This window comes from Ornithorhynchus anatinus, chromosome 8, assembly GCF_004115215.2.
Source record: "Ornithorhynchus anatinus isolate Pmale09 chromosome 8, mOrnAna1.pri.v4, whole genome shotgun sequence".
NCBI classification, from domain to species: domain Eukaryota; kingdom Metazoa; phylum Chordata; class Mammalia; order Monotremata; family Ornithorhynchidae; genus Ornithorhynchus; species Ornithorhynchus anatinus.
Genome location: NC_041735.1, coordinates 6,392,721 through 6,411,487, shown reverse-complemented (window position 1 = coordinate 6,411,487; position 18,767 = coordinate 6,392,721). Strand labels below are relative to the sequence as shown.

The 18,767-nt window shown below is 41.9% G+C and overlaps 1 protein-coding gene across 20 annotated transcripts in view; it reads left to right on the top strand.

The window, feature by feature from the left end:
• Window positions 1-349: 349 nt before the first annotated feature.
• Window positions 350-18,767, top strand: part of ZMYND8 (zinc finger MYND-type containing 8) — a 111,409-nt gene continuing 92,991 nt past the window's right edge. For 4 of the 20 annotated variants that reach the window (XM_029071182.2, XM_029071188.2, XM_029071179.2 and 1 more), the window contains exons 1-2: window positions 3,307-3,969; window positions 12,839-12,909. In XM_029071182.2, coding sequence (XP_028927015.1) covers window positions 3,797-3,969; window positions 12,839-12,909 — 244 coding nt within the window. In that variant the 5' untranslated portion in view covers window positions 3,307-3,796. Of the gene's footprint in view, window positions 584-695; window positions 992-1,032; window positions 1,641-2,605; window positions 2,916-3,305; window positions 3,970-5,035; window positions 5,288-12,838; window positions 12,910-18,767 lie in introns of those variants that run through there. The other 16 variants (XM_029071191.2, XM_029071181.2, XM_029071178.2 and 13 more) reach the window with 10 other exon arrangements.

The window sequence follows — 18,767 nt, the reverse complement described above, 5'->3', positions numbered from 1 at the left end:
CTTGCAGTTTCTTCCCGGTACCTAAAATTAACTTTTCCTGATGGAGGCCGCCTTAGAAGTGTAGCACACAAATTTAGCCAGCCGCCCCCCACCCCCAACCCGCCCCCTTTGCCCCGGAAAGAATTGCTTTTGGAGAGCTGGAAGAATTTTCCCTCCCAGTTTGTTTCAAAAAGCAGCAGAGCCGGCACAGTATTTGCTCCAGAGTTCTGGGGTTTCGACAGACTGGCCCTGGTTGTTTCCCTCTGCTGAAAAATCTAACTCTAGTGAGGAAGAAGTTCATCGGGGGGCTTCTTTTTCAAGTTTCTTTTGCTGAAAAAGGCCTAGTTTAGCCTGTCTTTCTATGCACAGGATGGCTCCTTGCTTGCCAGAGCTGCACAAAGATAATCGCTCAGGAAGTGTTTCAGCCAATCCCCTGAAGCTTTACATTCAGTTTTACCAAAGTAGCCAATCCAGGATTAGCTTTTATTAGGAAGACAGATCATCAAGCTGAAGTGCCAAGCCCTTTCTGTCTGAGTACTGAGTGCCTGTCCTCCATGTTTTATAAGTATTGACATAACACTGTGTTAACAATGCATCCACAGAGGTAAGCTTTACTTTTTACCATTTTTTTTCTCTAAAACATATGAATTGTGGGTTAACAGTTTGATTCTCTGTGATTTGCCGTGCAAAACTCACCCCACAGCACTTTATTAAGTTGAAACTGTTTAAATTTGCTTTCTTAGGTCACATGGTTAGTAGCCATTAGCCATATCTTTATTTTGCAAACTGGCAAAACCTTGGCATACCTACTCTTTCATCAGGGGATGGTGTTTTTATAGTTTAATCTAGGTCCTGCTATTCCAAAGAAGCTTTCTCTCTCTGAGCAGTTTGCCTGCACTATTGTCTGTGTTGTGTCACATGCCTGCTGGAAAGAAAATGGAAGGTAAGGGAGCAGATGCATTTAACTGCCCTACAGGGAACCAAGGAAGGATAATGGCAGACAGCAGAACAGGCAAGTTTACCTTTCCAAATAGTGTGAGGAAGAGCTAAACTAAGTTCTTACTGAAAAAAGATCTGCTTTTTAAAAACCTAGGCAGCAGCAGAGAGTGCTAATGACAGATTTAAGATATTGGGCCTAGGTGGGGTTGTGCATCATGTTTTCTTTGTATACAGTGCATCTTTTTAAACTTGAAATGGATTATTGAATATTTTCCTTCATGACACTAATAGAGTTTATTTCTCCTTCTGAAAAACATCCTTCAGCAAAAAAAATAATGTGCTTTATAAACGTTCCTGCTAGGCTGGAGAGAGTTTTCTAGGAGAGGGTATGGACAACAACATCTAGTAATAAATCTGTGGAAAGGATTATTTTTGAATTCTTTGCCTCCTTTTGCATGATTTAAATGAACTAATGTATCTTTAATCTCTGCCTTTTTTTTTCCTCCTTTTTTACACTGTATCATCCACAGTACTCTGTTTTGGAGCGCAGAGGAAATAAAATCATGTGTGGTTCATGACAGCATTACATGTTCAGCTTTTTTTTTTTGGTAATACTACGTAACTCTTTCAAAAATTTCCTTTTTGATCAATTCCCAAATCTGCCAGCCCGTTCTATCTTCTTAACTGGGAGAAAAATGAGACGGTTGCGTGACCATTTGTTGGTAAGTAAGCAGCGTCCTGCGATGGGCACATTTTAATAGTTTGCAAAACCTTTTGGTTTAACAGGGGGCCGTTAGTCCAGCAGGTGAGACTCCGTCGGGGGCCGCTCACAGAAACAAATTAAGTGCTTTGTACAGTATCTGTTTTTTAAGTGACTTGTACGTGTAAACTGTGTGTCAGTTTGAATACACCGTTTTTCTGATAACCTGCTGCTAAGATTGAAGCTTATACTTCCTGTTTACCCCCGGCCAGCAAAAAAAAAATGTTCTACTTAACGTGTGTTACTAGACCCTTAATTGGTGTGCAAGGAGGTTCGAGTTTAGCGTACTTGTTCTTCATGCTTATGAGATGTGATGAAAGTGCCTGGACTCAGCACTGTCCTGATGTTAACGTTTAAAAAAAGGGGGTTGTTTTATTACCTAGGTTTTTAGAACCGCTGGGCAACGTGAAAAACCATCCAGGATCAAACTTGGTGTGATTAATAACTGATTTTCAACCCAGTCCCCCTTTATTATAACTATGTGACCCACACATCTGTCTGCCTTCACATTACAGCTGTTTTTCACTGTCATTTTCCTCAGAATAATACTATATAGGCACTGGTAGCAGTGACAAATAGATAGGCTAATGCCATTATTCTTAGAATTTCTTCAAGAAGTTTACTCTGGGAATTTTAGTGTAGTCACAACTTCAGGGTGACTTTGCAGATACTTATGCTCTAACTGGTTGATCTTTTAAGGTGACTCTCATCAATTTTTAAATCCCTGTTTTTACGTTTTCCTGCAACTTACCTCTTTAGGTCTTTTGCTCCTCATCAAGCAGCCTAGAAATGTTACACTTTCCAAACACATATTAACATTTTCAGATGGAAAGGGCACGGGGGCGGGAGGGGAAATGCTACGTTGTACACTTGATACTGTTTTTCGCTCCCCAGAAAATGAGAGTGCATCACTGAAATAAGTTCCAGCCACTTTGCTGCTTTCTTTGTTTTGATCTAACTTCTCTAAACGCAAGTTATACATTAAGAGAGCGCAGCATTCATCACAGCAACGTCTAGGTGCCAGCAGTCAGATTCAGTGCCTCGAGACATTGCGTGGTATCATATTTGTTTAATACAAGGAAGCAAGAGCAAGTGATATGCAGTCGAAAAGCTTGCATTAAAATGGCTCCCACAGGTTTTGTAAAACAAGGATCTGTTTCAAATATGCGGCCCCAGGACTCACTGCTGACTGAACTCTTCAGAGCAGCCCTGGCCCCGGCTACAGAGGCACAACATCGTGAGTCTCTTGAAGTTTACTATTTTTAATTGCTGAAATATAATTCTTTGATAGTTCACCCCCCCTAAAAAAAAAAATAAATGCCTGCATTGCAGCAAGATGTCTGAGACTAGGTAGGGACAGCAGTGCTGTTTTACAGAGCGGCCCAATCAGGCTTCTCCTTGTAGCCCTTGAGCCAATAGAAACCCAGGGTAGGTTAAAGATTGACAATTGCACTGACTGGACTGAGAAAGGCCTTTCTGGAAATTTCTACCATCTTTGTTCTAGCTAAGTAAAGCAAACAGCTAAGTTGAAGGATTTCAGATGTATATATGTTGGTGTATGGGGGGGGAAGGGAGGGGACTGCTCGAAAGATAATATGCTTTGTCAAAAGATAATGTTTTCTCTGTCCATGTTTATAGATTGCAAAATAAGAAGCTCCAGTGTGTTCTGTTTTCTAATGTGCAGCCAAGACAGGATGTGCTATCCTGAGGGACGGACGCAGGCAAACTAGCTTTTTTTTATTTATTCCCTTTGCCTCCCCACTGTACCGATTCGCTTCATTTGAATGATTAGGTGGGCTCTGCCTGAAGAAAAGTCACTGGTTTTATTGAACTACTGAAAATAGCCAGTGTCGCGCCGTAACTGGGAATTAATTGTATAATCGCTCTGTAAACTTGTTAGCTACCAAAGAGTTATTCTAATTACACAGAACGCATATGATTAGCCACTTGGTGCCGACGCTCGGACACTTTTGTAATTAACCGTTCAAAGATTGGAGTAGAAAGAAGAAACCTCCCGAGGTGTACATTGGGAATGAAAACAAAAGCTTTTCCAGGCGTATTCCTTCCTCTCCCAGGGGCCGGACGGGTGGCGTTCCAAATTAAGTCGACCAAGGGAAAATGAGTTACTTTCAAAAAATTGCGTTGACGAGCGACAACCGAAACCCAGAAGGGAAAGGTAGATCGAGGGTGCAAACCACTTCAAATGGGATCTGCTTATTTCCTTTTCTCTCTTTGAGGCAGAAGACCAAAGGCAAACAAGCTCGGGTCTCCCTCCGATCGCCCTGGAAAAGGTAGACACGTGTTAGGGCCCTCACCTTTCTAAGAGGAAATGGAAAATTTAGCTGTCACCCAGTATTATTCTAGTAGGGATTTACCTTCCTCCCTAGCCCAGTAATTCCTCTTGGCTTCTATCTCTCCGTCCCCCACCACCCCCATTTTCATTTAATAACAAACAAGCACGCAGTAACGGAGTTAGACCTGCAGGTTGAGGAGACAATAAGGCAGTTTCCACCAAGACTTCTGGGCCCCTGGAAAGATGGAGGATTCAGCCTTTGGATCAAAAAATTATCTAGGTGAGGAAGAGTTCTGACATCATTCTCTCACACCTGGTTCATCCTGTCACAGTAGATTGCATTATCCACCAGCAGGTCATTAATCTGGCCCACTCAAACTGGGTTTCAAAAGCCTGTCGTCAGTTCTGAGCGCTCTGTCTGAAAATCTAATTTGTGAGTATGCTGAGCGTTGACTGAGTTTCTTATTTGCTCTCCTAGAGCTTCCAATCATCTTTCTGGAACGTTCCCTGCTGTAGCACCAATTGTCGTTTGTCGTGCCCATGTTTGTCACATTGGGATGAGAACAAAGGTCACGTCTTTTGCATTAGAGGTCCTTTAGTCTGCTCAGTGTAAATATTACCAGCGTAGGGATTTCCAATTTTGTGCCCACTCTAGAGGCTATAAATAACCTATTTTTCTTTCCTGGGCCTCAGTTGAATTTTTCGACTCGTTGTTCCCCGGCACTGAAAACGTGTACATTTCCCCATTCCTCATGAAACATTAGGCTATTTCAAATGCCCATTACCACCGAGAGGCATTTCGTGACCACGTAGACTTCTGGTGTTGTTTATTGGCATAGGGTCCTTCCTGTCGGCTTCTTAATGCAGTTATTTTTGAAGATCAAGTCCGGTGTTTTTAGTGATGGTCTGGGTACTTAACCCAAATTGTGTGTGTGTGTGTGTGTGTGTGTGTGTGTGTGTGTGTGTTGGGAGGGGGAGGGGTGCTCAGAGCAAGGGACTTCAGGTCGCAGAGATGCACAATTAGGGTTCGGAATCAGACCTGAAGGTTTCCCCTAGTAACCAGTCACTCCACAAACCTCCCCCTGCCTGGTACGTTTTTAATCCCAACATTTGCTTGTCAGGTGCCCTTTACCATTTCTGGTACTTTGAAGATCGCTTTGAAAATAACGGGGCTATTTAACGAGGGATACAGTTATTGAATAAACTGCTACCATTTTAGCGACAGTACAGAAATGAGGCAATGCAGTAGTACCAGACGCCATTTTAAGAATCCTGCATAAATAGCATAGCTACCGATGAGTATGAGACTGTTATAGGTGAGTGCTTATACAAAGCTGCTATTTATTCAGCCATGGCATGCTAACATTTTTTTTCTTCCAATTTTTATTGAATGCAGATTTTTGGGGGATCATGATTTATATTTTCTACTCACTATTGTGATCTAGAGGGGAAGGAGTTACGATGGGGGAATCAAATCGGATCATTTTGTTACAGTCCCGACATTTTGGATTTTTAGTTAAAGTAACAACCACCACCACCTCAGATCTTCGGTGAATGCTTGGTTTTTTAACTGAAGTCGATCACCATTTCTAGGACTATCAGACTGTGCATGTTGGATTGAGCTGATCTAGACGGTTTTCCAGATCTATTGGATATTCTGAGATAAATGTCAAGGTTATAGAGGGGAATGTGATAAATGAAAAAAAAATGTGCGTTGTGTTGAACAATCAAGTGTTTTCCGTCAGAAGCATCTGACTTCTTCATTCGGAAGTGTGGAGAGGAAAACTGGGACTTTATCATCCAGTGTTGACTCCTCAGAATTAACAATCAGAAGGCTTAAAACAGACCCTATCAGGCGCAGATCTGCAACTTTGAAACGCTTTTTGCAGCTAAGGCAGGGTAAGGAGGTACAGGCTTAGATTCGGTTGCAGGGCTTAGATCATTGCCGGGATGGAAGGTTCTTTATTTGGCAGGATTTTATTTCTGATAATTGTCTGAAACAACAGCTTGTGAAATATCACAAACAAGTAATTGATCGGTGTTCTGGTCAGTGAAATTGTGTTTTCAGAACAACAGAACGCAGATGGAAGAGAGTCAGATCAGGTCATCGTTTGCTTCTCTATTAGGCTGAAAAAGTCATCTAGTCTTAGTTTTTCTTTAATTCCTTCCCCAGAAGGGGCCCCAAACTTCACCACCAGGCACTGGAACAGGCTTTGTATCTGCTAGTTTGTTTTCATTTCAACCATCTATGTTAGAGGTTAGAGTTAAAGGTTACTAGCACGGTAGGTGTTCTTCCAAGTCCCATGGCTACAATATGCGACATCCAGCTAAGGGGGAAAATGACAAAACATTTCAGGGACTTGTGTCTTTCTCAAATGATTTTTCATTTCTCGTTGTTTTTTTCCCCAAGAATAGAATGGTTCTGCCTGTTCCAAATTGACAAAGATGGATGGCGCATTGCTAGGTATTTAGTACGTCCGGATTTCAAGTTGGCTTCTTATATTCATCGTTTTTACATAATAACACGCTAGTGCTTAGGCACCAAACCAAACTGGGATCAGTGGTATAGAAAAAGGAAGTCTCTTCAGATGTGGCTGTGCAAAAATGACTCAATTTGTTTCCTCGTCTTTGCTGTTGTAAATGAAATGAATGTTGCATGTGTTTTAAATATGGACCCTAAGGATTTTCATTTATTTTGATTCAAGCATTCTTCTGACAAGTGCAACATTAGGATATATATCTCTGAGAAGATGGTTTGTCTGAAGTCTTACACATTTAAATCCTTTCCTAGAGAAATCTGGTAGTAGGTTACTAAATTGCAAAATTATTAGCCTTGCTTATTATTGGGACACATAGAAAAGATTAATTTTCCCATGCGTCTTCCTTCCACCCCACAATGGATTATCTTAAACTTACAATTCAGTAGCCAGTACACAACTAGCTTGCATTTTCCCACACCTCAGACGTCTTCTTGCCTGTACTACTAAGCTCTACTAGGCTAAAAAAAAAAGGCAAATAACTGTTCTCGGGAATTCACTTTCTGCAATCCATCAGTATATCTTAAATGGATTTTTTTCACTGCAAAAATCTTAAATTTTATTTTTTGGCCCTCTAAATGTACCACTACTTCTTGTTTAGTTGATTTTAGCACATTAGCATTTTAAATAAATTAGCATATAATTTCAACACTGAAATGTGCCAGTTTCAAGAAGCTTAGTATTTGAGGGTCATATTTTATTGGGAGGAATAAAATTAGTCTTGTTAAGGAAAAGATCAAAATTGCAATCTAATGTTCTGCTCAAAAGCGTCAGACACTGTTGATTATGTTTAATTGACTTGATGCATTAAATATGTTTTTTAACTCTCTTGAAGCAAGACTGTAAGCAACCTAATTACCAAACCGTGGTAAAATGGTCAGTGCATTTCGGAAGACAATATTCAGCTATCTCCTGATCTCAAGATGACAACATCATCATGTTCAAAAGTTACCTTTGCTCATAGTTAAATTATTTGTGTAAGAAAGATGAATTCAATACTGTGGCTCTTTGATTCGGTTCAGAACAATCTGGGAAAATATCATGTGTATCAGTTAGAGTTCAGTATATTTTGTGAGTGTACTTAAATGTTTTGAAGCATTGGGTAGGCAGAGGGATTTGTGGGAAGCAATCCATAAACCGACAACTCTTTTCACAATTTCCTCCCATACGATTTTAGATCTCACTCTGTTTTGGAATCCAGTGCTGATCTATAGGATATCTTTTCTTCCCATTCCTCCCAACTTCTATTTTCTACCTCAGTGCTTAAGTCAGTATTTAAGAGATACAATGATGATTATTATTTTTAGCTCCAGAACTCCACTTAATTCTGTTAGTCCACATCCATCCTGAGCTACCAGTGTTTAAGGTCTTGGACATGGTATGATTTGCCCTGTTTACCTTAACTCTGGATTTATGTGGGCTTCAGGGTGGGTGGTTGCATAGTTTTTCCAGGTAAAAACCACAATTCTTCGTGTTAAGTGTGACATTTGTTAAGCACTTACTATGTGCTATGCACTATACGCAGTGCTGGGGTGGGGACAAGCAGATCGGGGTGGACACTGTCCCCACATGGGATAGGGACTTAATCCTCATTTTGCAGCTGAGGTACCTGAGGCACAGACAAGTGAAGTGACTTGCTCAAGGTCACACAGCAGACAAGTGGCAGAGCCAGGATTAGAATTCAGGTCCTTCTGACTCCCTGGCCTGGGCTCTATCCATTAGGCCGAGTTTGATCTCATCTCTACACCTTCTCCTGATGAAATCTGTCAATTTCTACCTGACACCCACCACTAAAATGCCTTTTCTCGGTCCTGATCCTTATACATTTGGATAACCATCATTTTCTTTTGCTAGCCTCCCAGCCTCTCTTCTCTCCAGAATCATCTGCACTCAGCAGATTATTCCCAGCAACCACTTATTTGGCGCTTCCTGTGTGCAGAGCATTCTACTGAGCGCTTGGGAGCATACAGTATAACAGAGTTGGCAGACACATTTCCTGCCCGCAAGGAGCTTACAGTCCAGATCATCACACTTTGAGCTAATAGCCCACCTTTGGAATCCCAGGATCCTCTGGTTCAAATTCAATTTGCGGTTACTTTCAGAGCTCTGTACCAATCGATTCCAGCCTCTTTCCATTTCAATCCATCAGTAATATTTATTGACCTCTGCCTACTGTGTGCAGACTACAGTAGTTAGCAGTGTGACCCTAGTGGAAAGACCACGGGTTTGGGAGTCAGAGGACCTGGGTTCTAATTCTGCCTCTGCCACTTGCCCGCTGTATGACCTTCGATAAATCACATAAGTTCTCCGGGCCTCAATTTACTCCTTTGTAAAATGAGGATACCCCATTCTCCTTCCTACTTAGGCTAGGTGCACAATGAAAGACAGAGACTAGATCCAACCTGATTACTTACCTTGGATCTACCCAAGTGCTTAGTGCCGGTATTTAGCCCAGAGTAAGTGCTTAACAGATATCATTATTCAATCGTATTTACTGAGCGCTTACTGTGTGCAGAGCACTGTACTAACCGCTTGTTAGCATTAGAAGACTGTGAGGTCGTTGTGGGCAGGGAATGTGTCTGTTGTACTCTTCCAAGCGCTTAGTACAGTGCTTTGTGCACAGTCTGCGCTCAATGAATATGACTGAATAAATGCATAATTGCAGAAGGCAGGATCCCTGCCCTTGAGGAGTTTTCAGTCTAGGGGAGGAGACTCTTAAGATTTACAGACCAGTGGAAGAAGGTAAAGGAGATATGTGAGTTAGTGTTTACTTCCTAGGGGATGGAAAAGCAGCTTGGCTTAGAGGAAAGAGCACGGATTTGGGAGTCAGAGGTCATGGCTTCTAATCCTGTCTCTGCCGCTTGTCAGCTGTGTGACCTTGGACAAGTCACTTAACTTCTCTGTGCCTCAGTTACTTCATCTGTAAAATGGGGATGAAGACAGTGAGCCCTACGTGGGACAACCTGATTACCTTATATCTACCCCAGTGCTTAGTACAGTGTTTGGCACATAATAAGCACTTAACAAATACCAACATTATTATGTTTATGTAGAAGCCGTTGTGAGTGCACAGGTGCTCAGGTGGTGGAGAAGTGCTGAAGTGGCAACTGGGATGGAGGATATAGCCTGGGAGACTAGGAATTTAATCAGGGAAGGCCTCCTGGAGGAGTTGTGATCTCAGAAGGAATTTTTCAGTGGGGAGAGCAGTGGACTGTGGGATTTGAAGTGGGCGGGGGGTTGAGGCAGAAGGAAGGATAGGAGCAAGAGGAGAGCAGTGGGGGAGAGGAGAAGAGTGCTTGGCACCCAGAAAGCATTTAACAACTACCATAATTATTAATTCATTATTATTACTGCCATTTGCAGTGTATGTTCCAGCCAAGCTTTCCATTTTGTTCTCTCTTAATAATAATAATAACAATAATAATAATAATGGTATTTGTTAAGCGCTTACTATGTGCCAGTCATTGTACTAAGCACTGGGGTGGATATAAGCAAATTGGATTGGACACAGTCCCTGTCCCATTCGGGGTTCACAGTCTTAATCCCCGTTTTACAGATGAGGTCACTGAGGTCCAGAGAAATGAAGCTACTCGCCTAAGGTCACACAGCAGACAAGTGGCGGAGCCGGGATTAGAGCCCATGACCTTCTGACTCTCAGGCCCGTGCTCTGTCCATTTACGCCATGCTGCTTTTCCTCCCTGGAGTCTACCCTAGGAATCCAGAGTATGTGTACCAACCTTCCTCCATTTATGGGCCATTTCCCATTCCTCTCCTTTGTGAAATAATAGCTCAGCGCTAACCACAGGCAGAATGTTTCCTCCAGTTTATGCCCACTCATCCCCCAATCTGTCAGAAGAACCCCCCCCCCCCAATTTTTCTTAAAATTCCTTCAACGTCTGAGAGGATCATTCTATTCTGGCCTGACAGTTCCCTGAGATCGGCAGCGGGGTGGGAGGAAGGACGACACGATCTTTGAAATGCTCCCCAAGCACCTCATCCCTCCCCTGGGTGCTCAGTAAATAATCTTTGCTTGCCTGTCATGCTCCTCATACTGCATCTCCTTGGAATGGAAAATTCCAACCTGTAATTTGTCCTGTCCTGAGAAAAAATCATCTTGATTTTGATTTGGGAAATCCAACAGGCATATTTTCTAATTCTCAATGTGGCCTTAGTCTTGGATAATAAATACATTAACCCTGAAGTAGTTGAACACAAATAACTATTCCTTAATCCTACTTTTACTTCCAGATTAAAAGATCTGTTGAAACATCCTCTTCTAATTCCCACTCATTTGGCAAAGTTTGGGGTCAGAAAGAGGGTAGACACCTGGGATTCAGGACACTTGGGTTCTCTCTCTGGCTTTGCAGGTGGCCCAGTTAATGACTCTGAACGGATCATGACATTTGCATACTTCAGATTTCCCCAGTTGTAAAATAATAATTGTCATTCATCTGCTTGACTGGAAAGTGAATATAAGGTTATGACTGTAAAGCTTAGGGTTTCGTGTAAAGAGGGGTGCTGGTAAAATGAAGTAACATTGTCGGTTCTATTGTTAGCCGCATTTTGGAATGGTTTCAGAAGGTTCTGAATGCAACTAAATCCAAATTTCTGTTTCCAATCTCTATGGTAATAATTTGAAACTTGAAGTTTTGGAGCTGAAGCTTCAAATGGAATGGGGAAAAATTTCTGAGAAGCAACATGGCCTAATGGAAAGAACGTAGACCTCGGAGTCTGAGAACCTGGGTTCTAATTCCAGCTCGACCAGTTGCCTGCTGTATGAATTTGAGTGTTACTTAATTTCTCTGGGCCTCAATTTCCTCACCAGCAGAATTGTAATTCAGTCTGTGTTCTCCTCTCACTTAAACTAGAAACCCTTTGTGCAAATCTCCAACATGATTATCTTCATTCTACCCCAGCCCGAAGTACAGTGAGCCAACGTCCTAGCTCTGGCCAGGAATGCCCTCTCTCCTCTAATGTGCCAAGCTAGCACACTTCCCCCCTTCAAAGCCCTACTGAAAGCTCACCTCCTCCATGAGGCCTTCCCAGACTAAGCCCTCCCTTTCCTCTGCTTTCCCTCCCCTCCCCATCGCCCCAACTCGCTCCCTTTGCTCTTCTCCCCTCCCTGTCCCTCAGCACTTGTATATATGTGTACATATTTATAATTATATTTATTTTTATTAATGATGTGTATATATCTATAATTGTATTTATACTGATGCTTTTGATGCCTGTTTACTTGTTTTGATGTCTGACCGCCCCCTTCTAGACTGTGAGCTCATTGTGGACAGGGATTGTCTCTATTTGTCGCTGAATTGTACTTTCCAAGTGCTTAGTACAGTGCTCCGCACACAGTAAGCGCTCAATAAATACCATTGAGTGAATAAATTAATGAATACAGTGATTGGCATACGGTAAGTGCTTAGCAAATGCCACAATTATTATTATTATGGGAAACTCCTTGTAAGGAAGCAGTACGATTTTTGTTTCTGTTTTACTTTCTCAAGCATTTAGTACTGTGCTTTGCCTTCCGTAGTGACTTAATAAATACCATTCCTATTACAATACTACTATATTACTTCTAAATAATGTAATTAAAAGCACTTATTCTGAAGTTGGAGTGGTAAATTAAACTATGGATTTCATGTGACAAGGACGTTGTCAAAAGCAAAAATCAATCAGTGGTATTTATTGAATGTTTTGTATGTGTGAAGCCCTGTACTAAGCACCTGGGTGAATAGAATAGATAGACATGACCCCTGCCCTTTAGGAGTTTTCGTAATCTAGAGAACCACAAAATTCTATCTGGACACCTTCACCCCAATTACCCCGTTTATCTGGACTTTCTTGAGAAATTTGGGAGAATTGAACTTGTTGAGAGTTAATATATATATTGTGAATAGCATTTAATGATAGTAAGTGCTTTCTAGGTGCCAGACACTGTATTAAGTCCTGGGGTAGATACAAGCTAATTAGTTGGACACAGTCTGTGTCCCACATGGGGCTCACAGTCTTAATCTCCATTTTACAGATGAGGTAACTGAGGCACAGAAAAATGAAGTGACTTCCCCAAGGTCACCCAGCAGACAAATGGCAGAGCCGGGATTAGAACCCAGGTCCTTCTGACTCCCAGGCCCGAGCTCTGTCCATTAGACATCAATAGCAGGAACCCTCTCTAATATTCTAATAGAGGAAAAAGGAATGAAAATTTTAATTAAAATATTTTGAATAGGGTTGGTGGAATAAGTTGTTAATTGTTTAAGGAACTTTGAAGTATTTTCCCATTTAAGCTGTTCTTGATGACTCTAAATATGAAAATCTGCTTTATTTCAGCTTAGCTGAAGAGGAAATAAAGGCAGAGCAGGAGGTGGTGGAAGGGATGGATATCTCTACTCGCTCCAAAGGTAAGAAAAAATGTGTTCTCTATATCTCAGTGGAAAGGAGAATTTTTTTTTTTTTGGCATCGTTATTTCTGAAAAGTAGCAAAATGCTCTATAATTACGAATTAGCCATCAACAAGACTTGCTAGCCACACTACAGAAATGTCCAATTCTAATTCACAAGGAAAATCTTCCTTTGACGTGTCTAGAAGATTACTACCTCTTTTCACTTGGCGACCGGCAAGAATCAGAATCAGGATCCCAGGAGTCAAGATTTAACGAAACTCTTTTAGCCATTGCGGGTTTTTTGCTGTTGTTGTTGAAAAACAACCCTTCTAATTTAGAATTGCATAAAGAAGGAAGTGTTGGCAATATTTCACTAGAAAAGTGTAGCTTTAAGTAGTGGTGCACAAGAAATTTAATATTTTCTGTTGTTTTTGAGGACATATGCTGGGTCAAGGATACCATTTGGTACCAATGCTAGCAAAACCATAGCATTTCCTCTCAGACTATAGTGGTGACTAAAATATCCCACAGACATGCAAATCTCCATCATTTATATAGTGTGTAAGCACAACATTTAATGTATTCTTGACTTCATAAAATGACTCTATTCCCTTTATTTTAGCAGACTCCTAGGAAATAAGTATGCCATTAGCCTATCTCTGTTTTTGGTTGATAGTAATGATACCCCTCACCAGACTGAATCGTTAATGTTATGTTAACAGTTGTTATTTGGGTTTTAATTTACAGATGTGCCAAAGAAAACAAAATACCTTCCCTCTCAAATTTCCATTATGGTAGAAATAGAGTTTGTTGAAAGCAGTATGGCTGTGGCCATATTTGTGTATTTCTGGATTTGAGGCTTTTTTAGCGTAGATTTAATTTTGTTTTTAATTTGTGAAAAGTCCCCCAGGAACATTCAGCCAGATGTTTGTCCTTTTCCCAATATAAATGGATTCCCAAGGGACTTGTGGAGAGCGGGAGGGAGGTGCCACTCCTATTGGGAATTTCCCCCACTTCCCTTCTTTCGTCCCAGAGACTCACCCATTGGAGATTCCTCTGGCCACATCTCCTCTTCCCTCCCGCTTCCCGAAAGGCACTTGTTGGAGATGAGGTAACTGAGGCACAGAGGAATAAAGTGACTTCCCCAAGGTCACCCAGCAGACAGATGGCGGAGCTAGGATTAGAACCTGAGTCCTTCTGACTCCCAGGCCTGGGCTCTGTCTATTAAGCCTCAATAGCAGGAACCCTCTCTAATATTCTAAAACAGGAAAAAAGAATGAAAATTTTAATTAAAATATTTCCAGTGGGGTTAGTGGAATAAGTTTTGTTATATTAATTGTTTAAGGAACTTTGAAGTATTTCCCCCTTTAAGCTGTGCTTGATTAATCTAAATATGAAAATCTTCTTTAAAGCTGGGATTTTCCCATTGGTCATACCCAGTAGAAACCCCCTGCTCTTTGTACTTTGAAGAGAAGCATCGTGGCCTAGTGGATAATGTGTGGGCCTGAAAGTCAGAAGGACTCGTTTTCTAATCCCGACTCCGCCATCTGTCTGCCGTGTGACCTTGGGCGAGTGACTTAACTTCTCTGGGCCTCGGTTCCCTCATCTGTAAAATGGGAATTGAGACTGTGGGCCCTATGTGGGACGGGAACCGTGCCTAACCCAGTTGGCTGGTAACCCCCTTTCCCCCAGCGCTTAATACAGCACCTGGCATATAGTAAGCACTTAACAAATATCATACAAAAAAACAATACAGCCTTTACAATGAAGGCCTTCTTCCACTTGTCCCAGAAACCAAAACTAACTCACTTGGTCGCTGTGGTTGTGGAGGAGTACTTGGTGGATAAACAGGTTCTGGTGGTAGCTCAGGAGCGATGAGGCTGGTGCTACTTTGGTTCGGTTGTAGGGAATCGTCTTTATTCCACAGTGCCTTCCTCGGTAGTAGAATATAAAGTGAACGGTAGTGTCTTTGGCTCCTAAATCAGAGGAAGATAATTAATCAGTCATATTTATTGAGTGTCTTCTGTGTGTGCAGAGCACTGTCCTAAGCGCTTAGGTAAAGCGATGCAGGGGTGATGGGAAATGTCATTGCTCTTTGAGGGTAAAATAGGCAGAATTCTTACCTGCCTGCTACCTAAACATTTATACAGCTAGGCAAATTTGGTAGACAGCTGAACCATCGGAGTCCCTGCTCATTTTATAGATTTGCTAATTTTGCGGCTTGGAAACAGGACTCTTAAAACCAGGAGATTCATGTTCCGAGGCTTCTTGGGAGATTGGCACGTTTAGTGATTTACCCAAGGTCACACAGCAGACACATGGCAGAGCCGGGATTAGAACCTAGGTCCCCTGTCTTCCAGGCCTGTGCTTTTCCAGTAGGCCTATTGAGAAAGCTGAGAAAGAAAGGTAAGGTCGAGTGATACGTTCGGTAGCCATTGGCTTCTGGAATTGCAGCTCAGCTTTCCTTACTTCCGTGGCTTAGTGGATAGAGCATGGGTTTGGAGTCAAAGGTCGAGGGTGATAATTCCACCTCTGCCACTTGTCTGCTGTGTGACCTTGGGCAAGACACTTCACTTCTCTGTGTCTCAGCTACCTCATCTGTAAAATGGGGATTAAAAGTGTGAGTCCCACAGAAAAGCAACATGGCTTTGTGGAAAGAGCACAGGCTTGGGTGTCAGCGGTGGTGGAGTCTAATCCCATTTCCACCATTTGCCTGCTGTGACCCCGGGTATGTCACTTCACTTCTCTGTGCCTCAGTTACCTCATCTGTAAAATGAAAATTAAAAGTGTAAGCCCCATGTGGGACAACCTGGTTACCCTGTATCTAACCAAGTGCTTAGAACAGTGCTTGGCACATAGTAAGCGCTTAACAAATGCTACAATTATTATTAATATTATTATTAGAGCAGGGGCCTGGGAGTCAGAAAGACCTGGGTTCTAATCCTGGGTCCCTGTGACCTTGAGTAAATCACTTAATGTCGCTGAGCCTCAGTTACCTCATCTGTAAAATGGGGATTAAGACTGTGAGCTCCATGTGGGACAGGGACTGTGTCCAATCTGATTAGCATGTATTTACCCCGGTGCTTAGAACAGTGCCTGGCACATAATAAGTGCTTAGCAAGCACCATAATTATTGTTATTATTATTGTTAACCCTCTGACTGGCACAGGTAGTCTTCTTTCTAGTTTATAACCTTCCTTCTTTAATGGAAAGTTGCATTAGGCCAGCCCTACCCGTAGAGTTTTCATTCTCTCCTTTTTAACTGACTTTTTGTTGTAGCTTCACCTAACTATGCAAAATTAGGGCAACCACCTCAGGAAGTTCAATCCATTACTCAGTCAGTGGTATTTTTGACCACTTAAATGGGTTCAGAGCACTGTACTAAGCACTTGGGAGAATACAATAAAACAGATTTGGTAGACATGTTCCCTGCCCATAAGGAGTCTAGAGAGGGAGACAGTCTAGAGGAAGCTGTCTAATAATATCTGCTGTTTCTGTCGTGTTCGTGCTCTGAATGCGTTTTTTTTTTTGCCTGAAGAATTATGCCGTTTGGATCCTCTCAGAAGGAGAACTGCCCAAACAGAAGCCATTTTATGGGAAGCAGCATGGAGTAGTGGATGGAGCATGGGCCTGGAAGTCAGAAGGTCATGAGTTCTAATCCCAGCTCCATCACTTGTCTGCTGTTTGACCTTGGGCTTCCTCTGGGCTTCAGTGACCTCATCGGTGAAATAGGGGTTGAGACTATAAACCCATGTGGAACAGGGACTGTGTCCAACCCGATTTGCTTGTAGCCACCCTAACGCTCAGTGCAGGGGCTGGGACATAGTAAGTGCTTAACAAATGCCATAATTATTATTATTATTATAAACCTAGGATGAAAATTGTGTCCAAGATCTTCTGAACGAAAGAAAAGCTAGCAGAGTCCAGTCTGAACAGCATAATGACACTCGATATAGACTTGCTGGAAGAGTTGCAAATTGCTTTATGTGCATAAATTTGCCAATTTGCTACCTTGAATTCAAACTTTAATTAGCACAGTTGAGTTATAATTATTGTTTGTAAATTGAAAGTACCTTTTTTTTTTAAAAAAATTGCGTTTTAAATAAAGCTGAAAGGTGGACCAATTTCCCATGCAACCCTTATTTTCAAGGATGTAATTTTCAGTGTTTTCTAAATATGTGAGATCCTTTTTTTGATCAACAATTTAAATTTTCTCTCTGTTAAACATACACTAAAATCATTTTTGGGAATTCTTCATTTAAAAAAATAAGCACCCAAATTTAAAATGTGATTTCAACTGTTGTGCCTATATGGTATGTTTCTCTTACTCTCAAGAAGTCTAAATCAATCCAAAGTGGAAAAAATCTGTTTGTCAAACACTGAATGTACCTACCAATTTGCTAGACTCAGATTTGAATAAGATTGATTGATTTCATGGGCTTCAAAGGGTGGTTTTTTTTCATGTCCAAAGCTGTAAAGAAACTGAAGGATTCTATCTGGAGATTTCCAGGCTGAGTAATGAAGCTGTTGTCTCTTCTTCTATTGTGCCCTCATAATAATGATAAAAATGATAAAAACTGTGGCCTTTGTTAACCCTTACTCTGTGCGAAAACACTGTACTAAGTGCTGGGGCAGCTCGTCGGGGCAGGAAGGGGTCTGTTTGTTCATATATTGTATTCTCCCAAGCGCTTAGCTTTGCGCTCAATAAGCGCTCAATAAATATGATTGAATGAATACAAGATAATCAGGTCCCACGTGGGTTTCACATTCTAAGTTGGAGGGGGAGTGACTGGTGAATCCCCATTTTGCAGATCCCAGAGCAGTTAAGTGACTTGCCCAGGGTCACACAGCAGACAGGTGGCGGAGCTGGGATTAGAACCCGTGACCCTCTGACTTCCAGGCCCTTGCGGTATCCACTGCACCATGTGCTTAGTATAATGCCATACACACAGTAGTTACTCAGTACTTACTATTCATTCATTTAATCATATTTATTGAGCGTTTACTGTGTGCAGAGCACTGTACTAAGCGCTTGGAATACTGATGGACTAGAGGAGTCTCCTCATTCTGTTTGTCAGAGGCATTTTTCAGGGCATTTGCTTTGGTTAATGAAATAATCTATCTGGGAGGCAGAATATTTTAGTTAGGCAGTGCTACAAGTTAATGGAGAGAGCCTGGCGATAGGGCCCCATTGTAAGCACATGGCAGTCACTGCCAAGTTCCCCATCTGCTTCTTCCTAAACTTCCGGAAGCCATTGCAAAGGATTTAACGGTTGAGAGTTTGGCTTTGTTCTTTTAAAAGGTTCTGGTTTCATCCTCTAGTCAATCCAGGGCAGGTTCCTTTTCTTTTTCTCCCCAAGTCCCCTTAAGGAGATACCAGATTTTAGAGCACGTTGAGAGGGGAGAGAAGCCTGCCTGATTTTTAAGCATGGTTAGTACAAACAGTGGTGAGTTTAAAACAACACTTCCACCAGTTGTACCTTTATTTGGTCATCAGGCTTCAGATCAAGCAGGCTCGCTTCACTTCCGGCTCTGTTGCTTGGCTGCTGTGTGACCTTGGGCAAGTCACTTCACTTCTCTGTGCCTCAGTTCCCTCATCTATAAAATGGGGATTAAGATTGTGAGCCCCATGCGGGACAACCTGATGACCTTGTATTTGCCCCAGCGCTTAGAACAGCGCTTGGGACATAGTAAGCGTTTAACAAATACCATCATTATTATTTCCCTTCAGCCTCTGCTGGGTGGTAGGTTGTTGCTGTTTTTACAAAGCACTGGTGCTCTCTAGAGAGGAAAATAACTGTGGAGATCAATCAATTTTTGGGGAGAAGCAGCGTGACCTAGTGGAAAGATCAAGGTCCTGGGAGTCAGAGGACTTG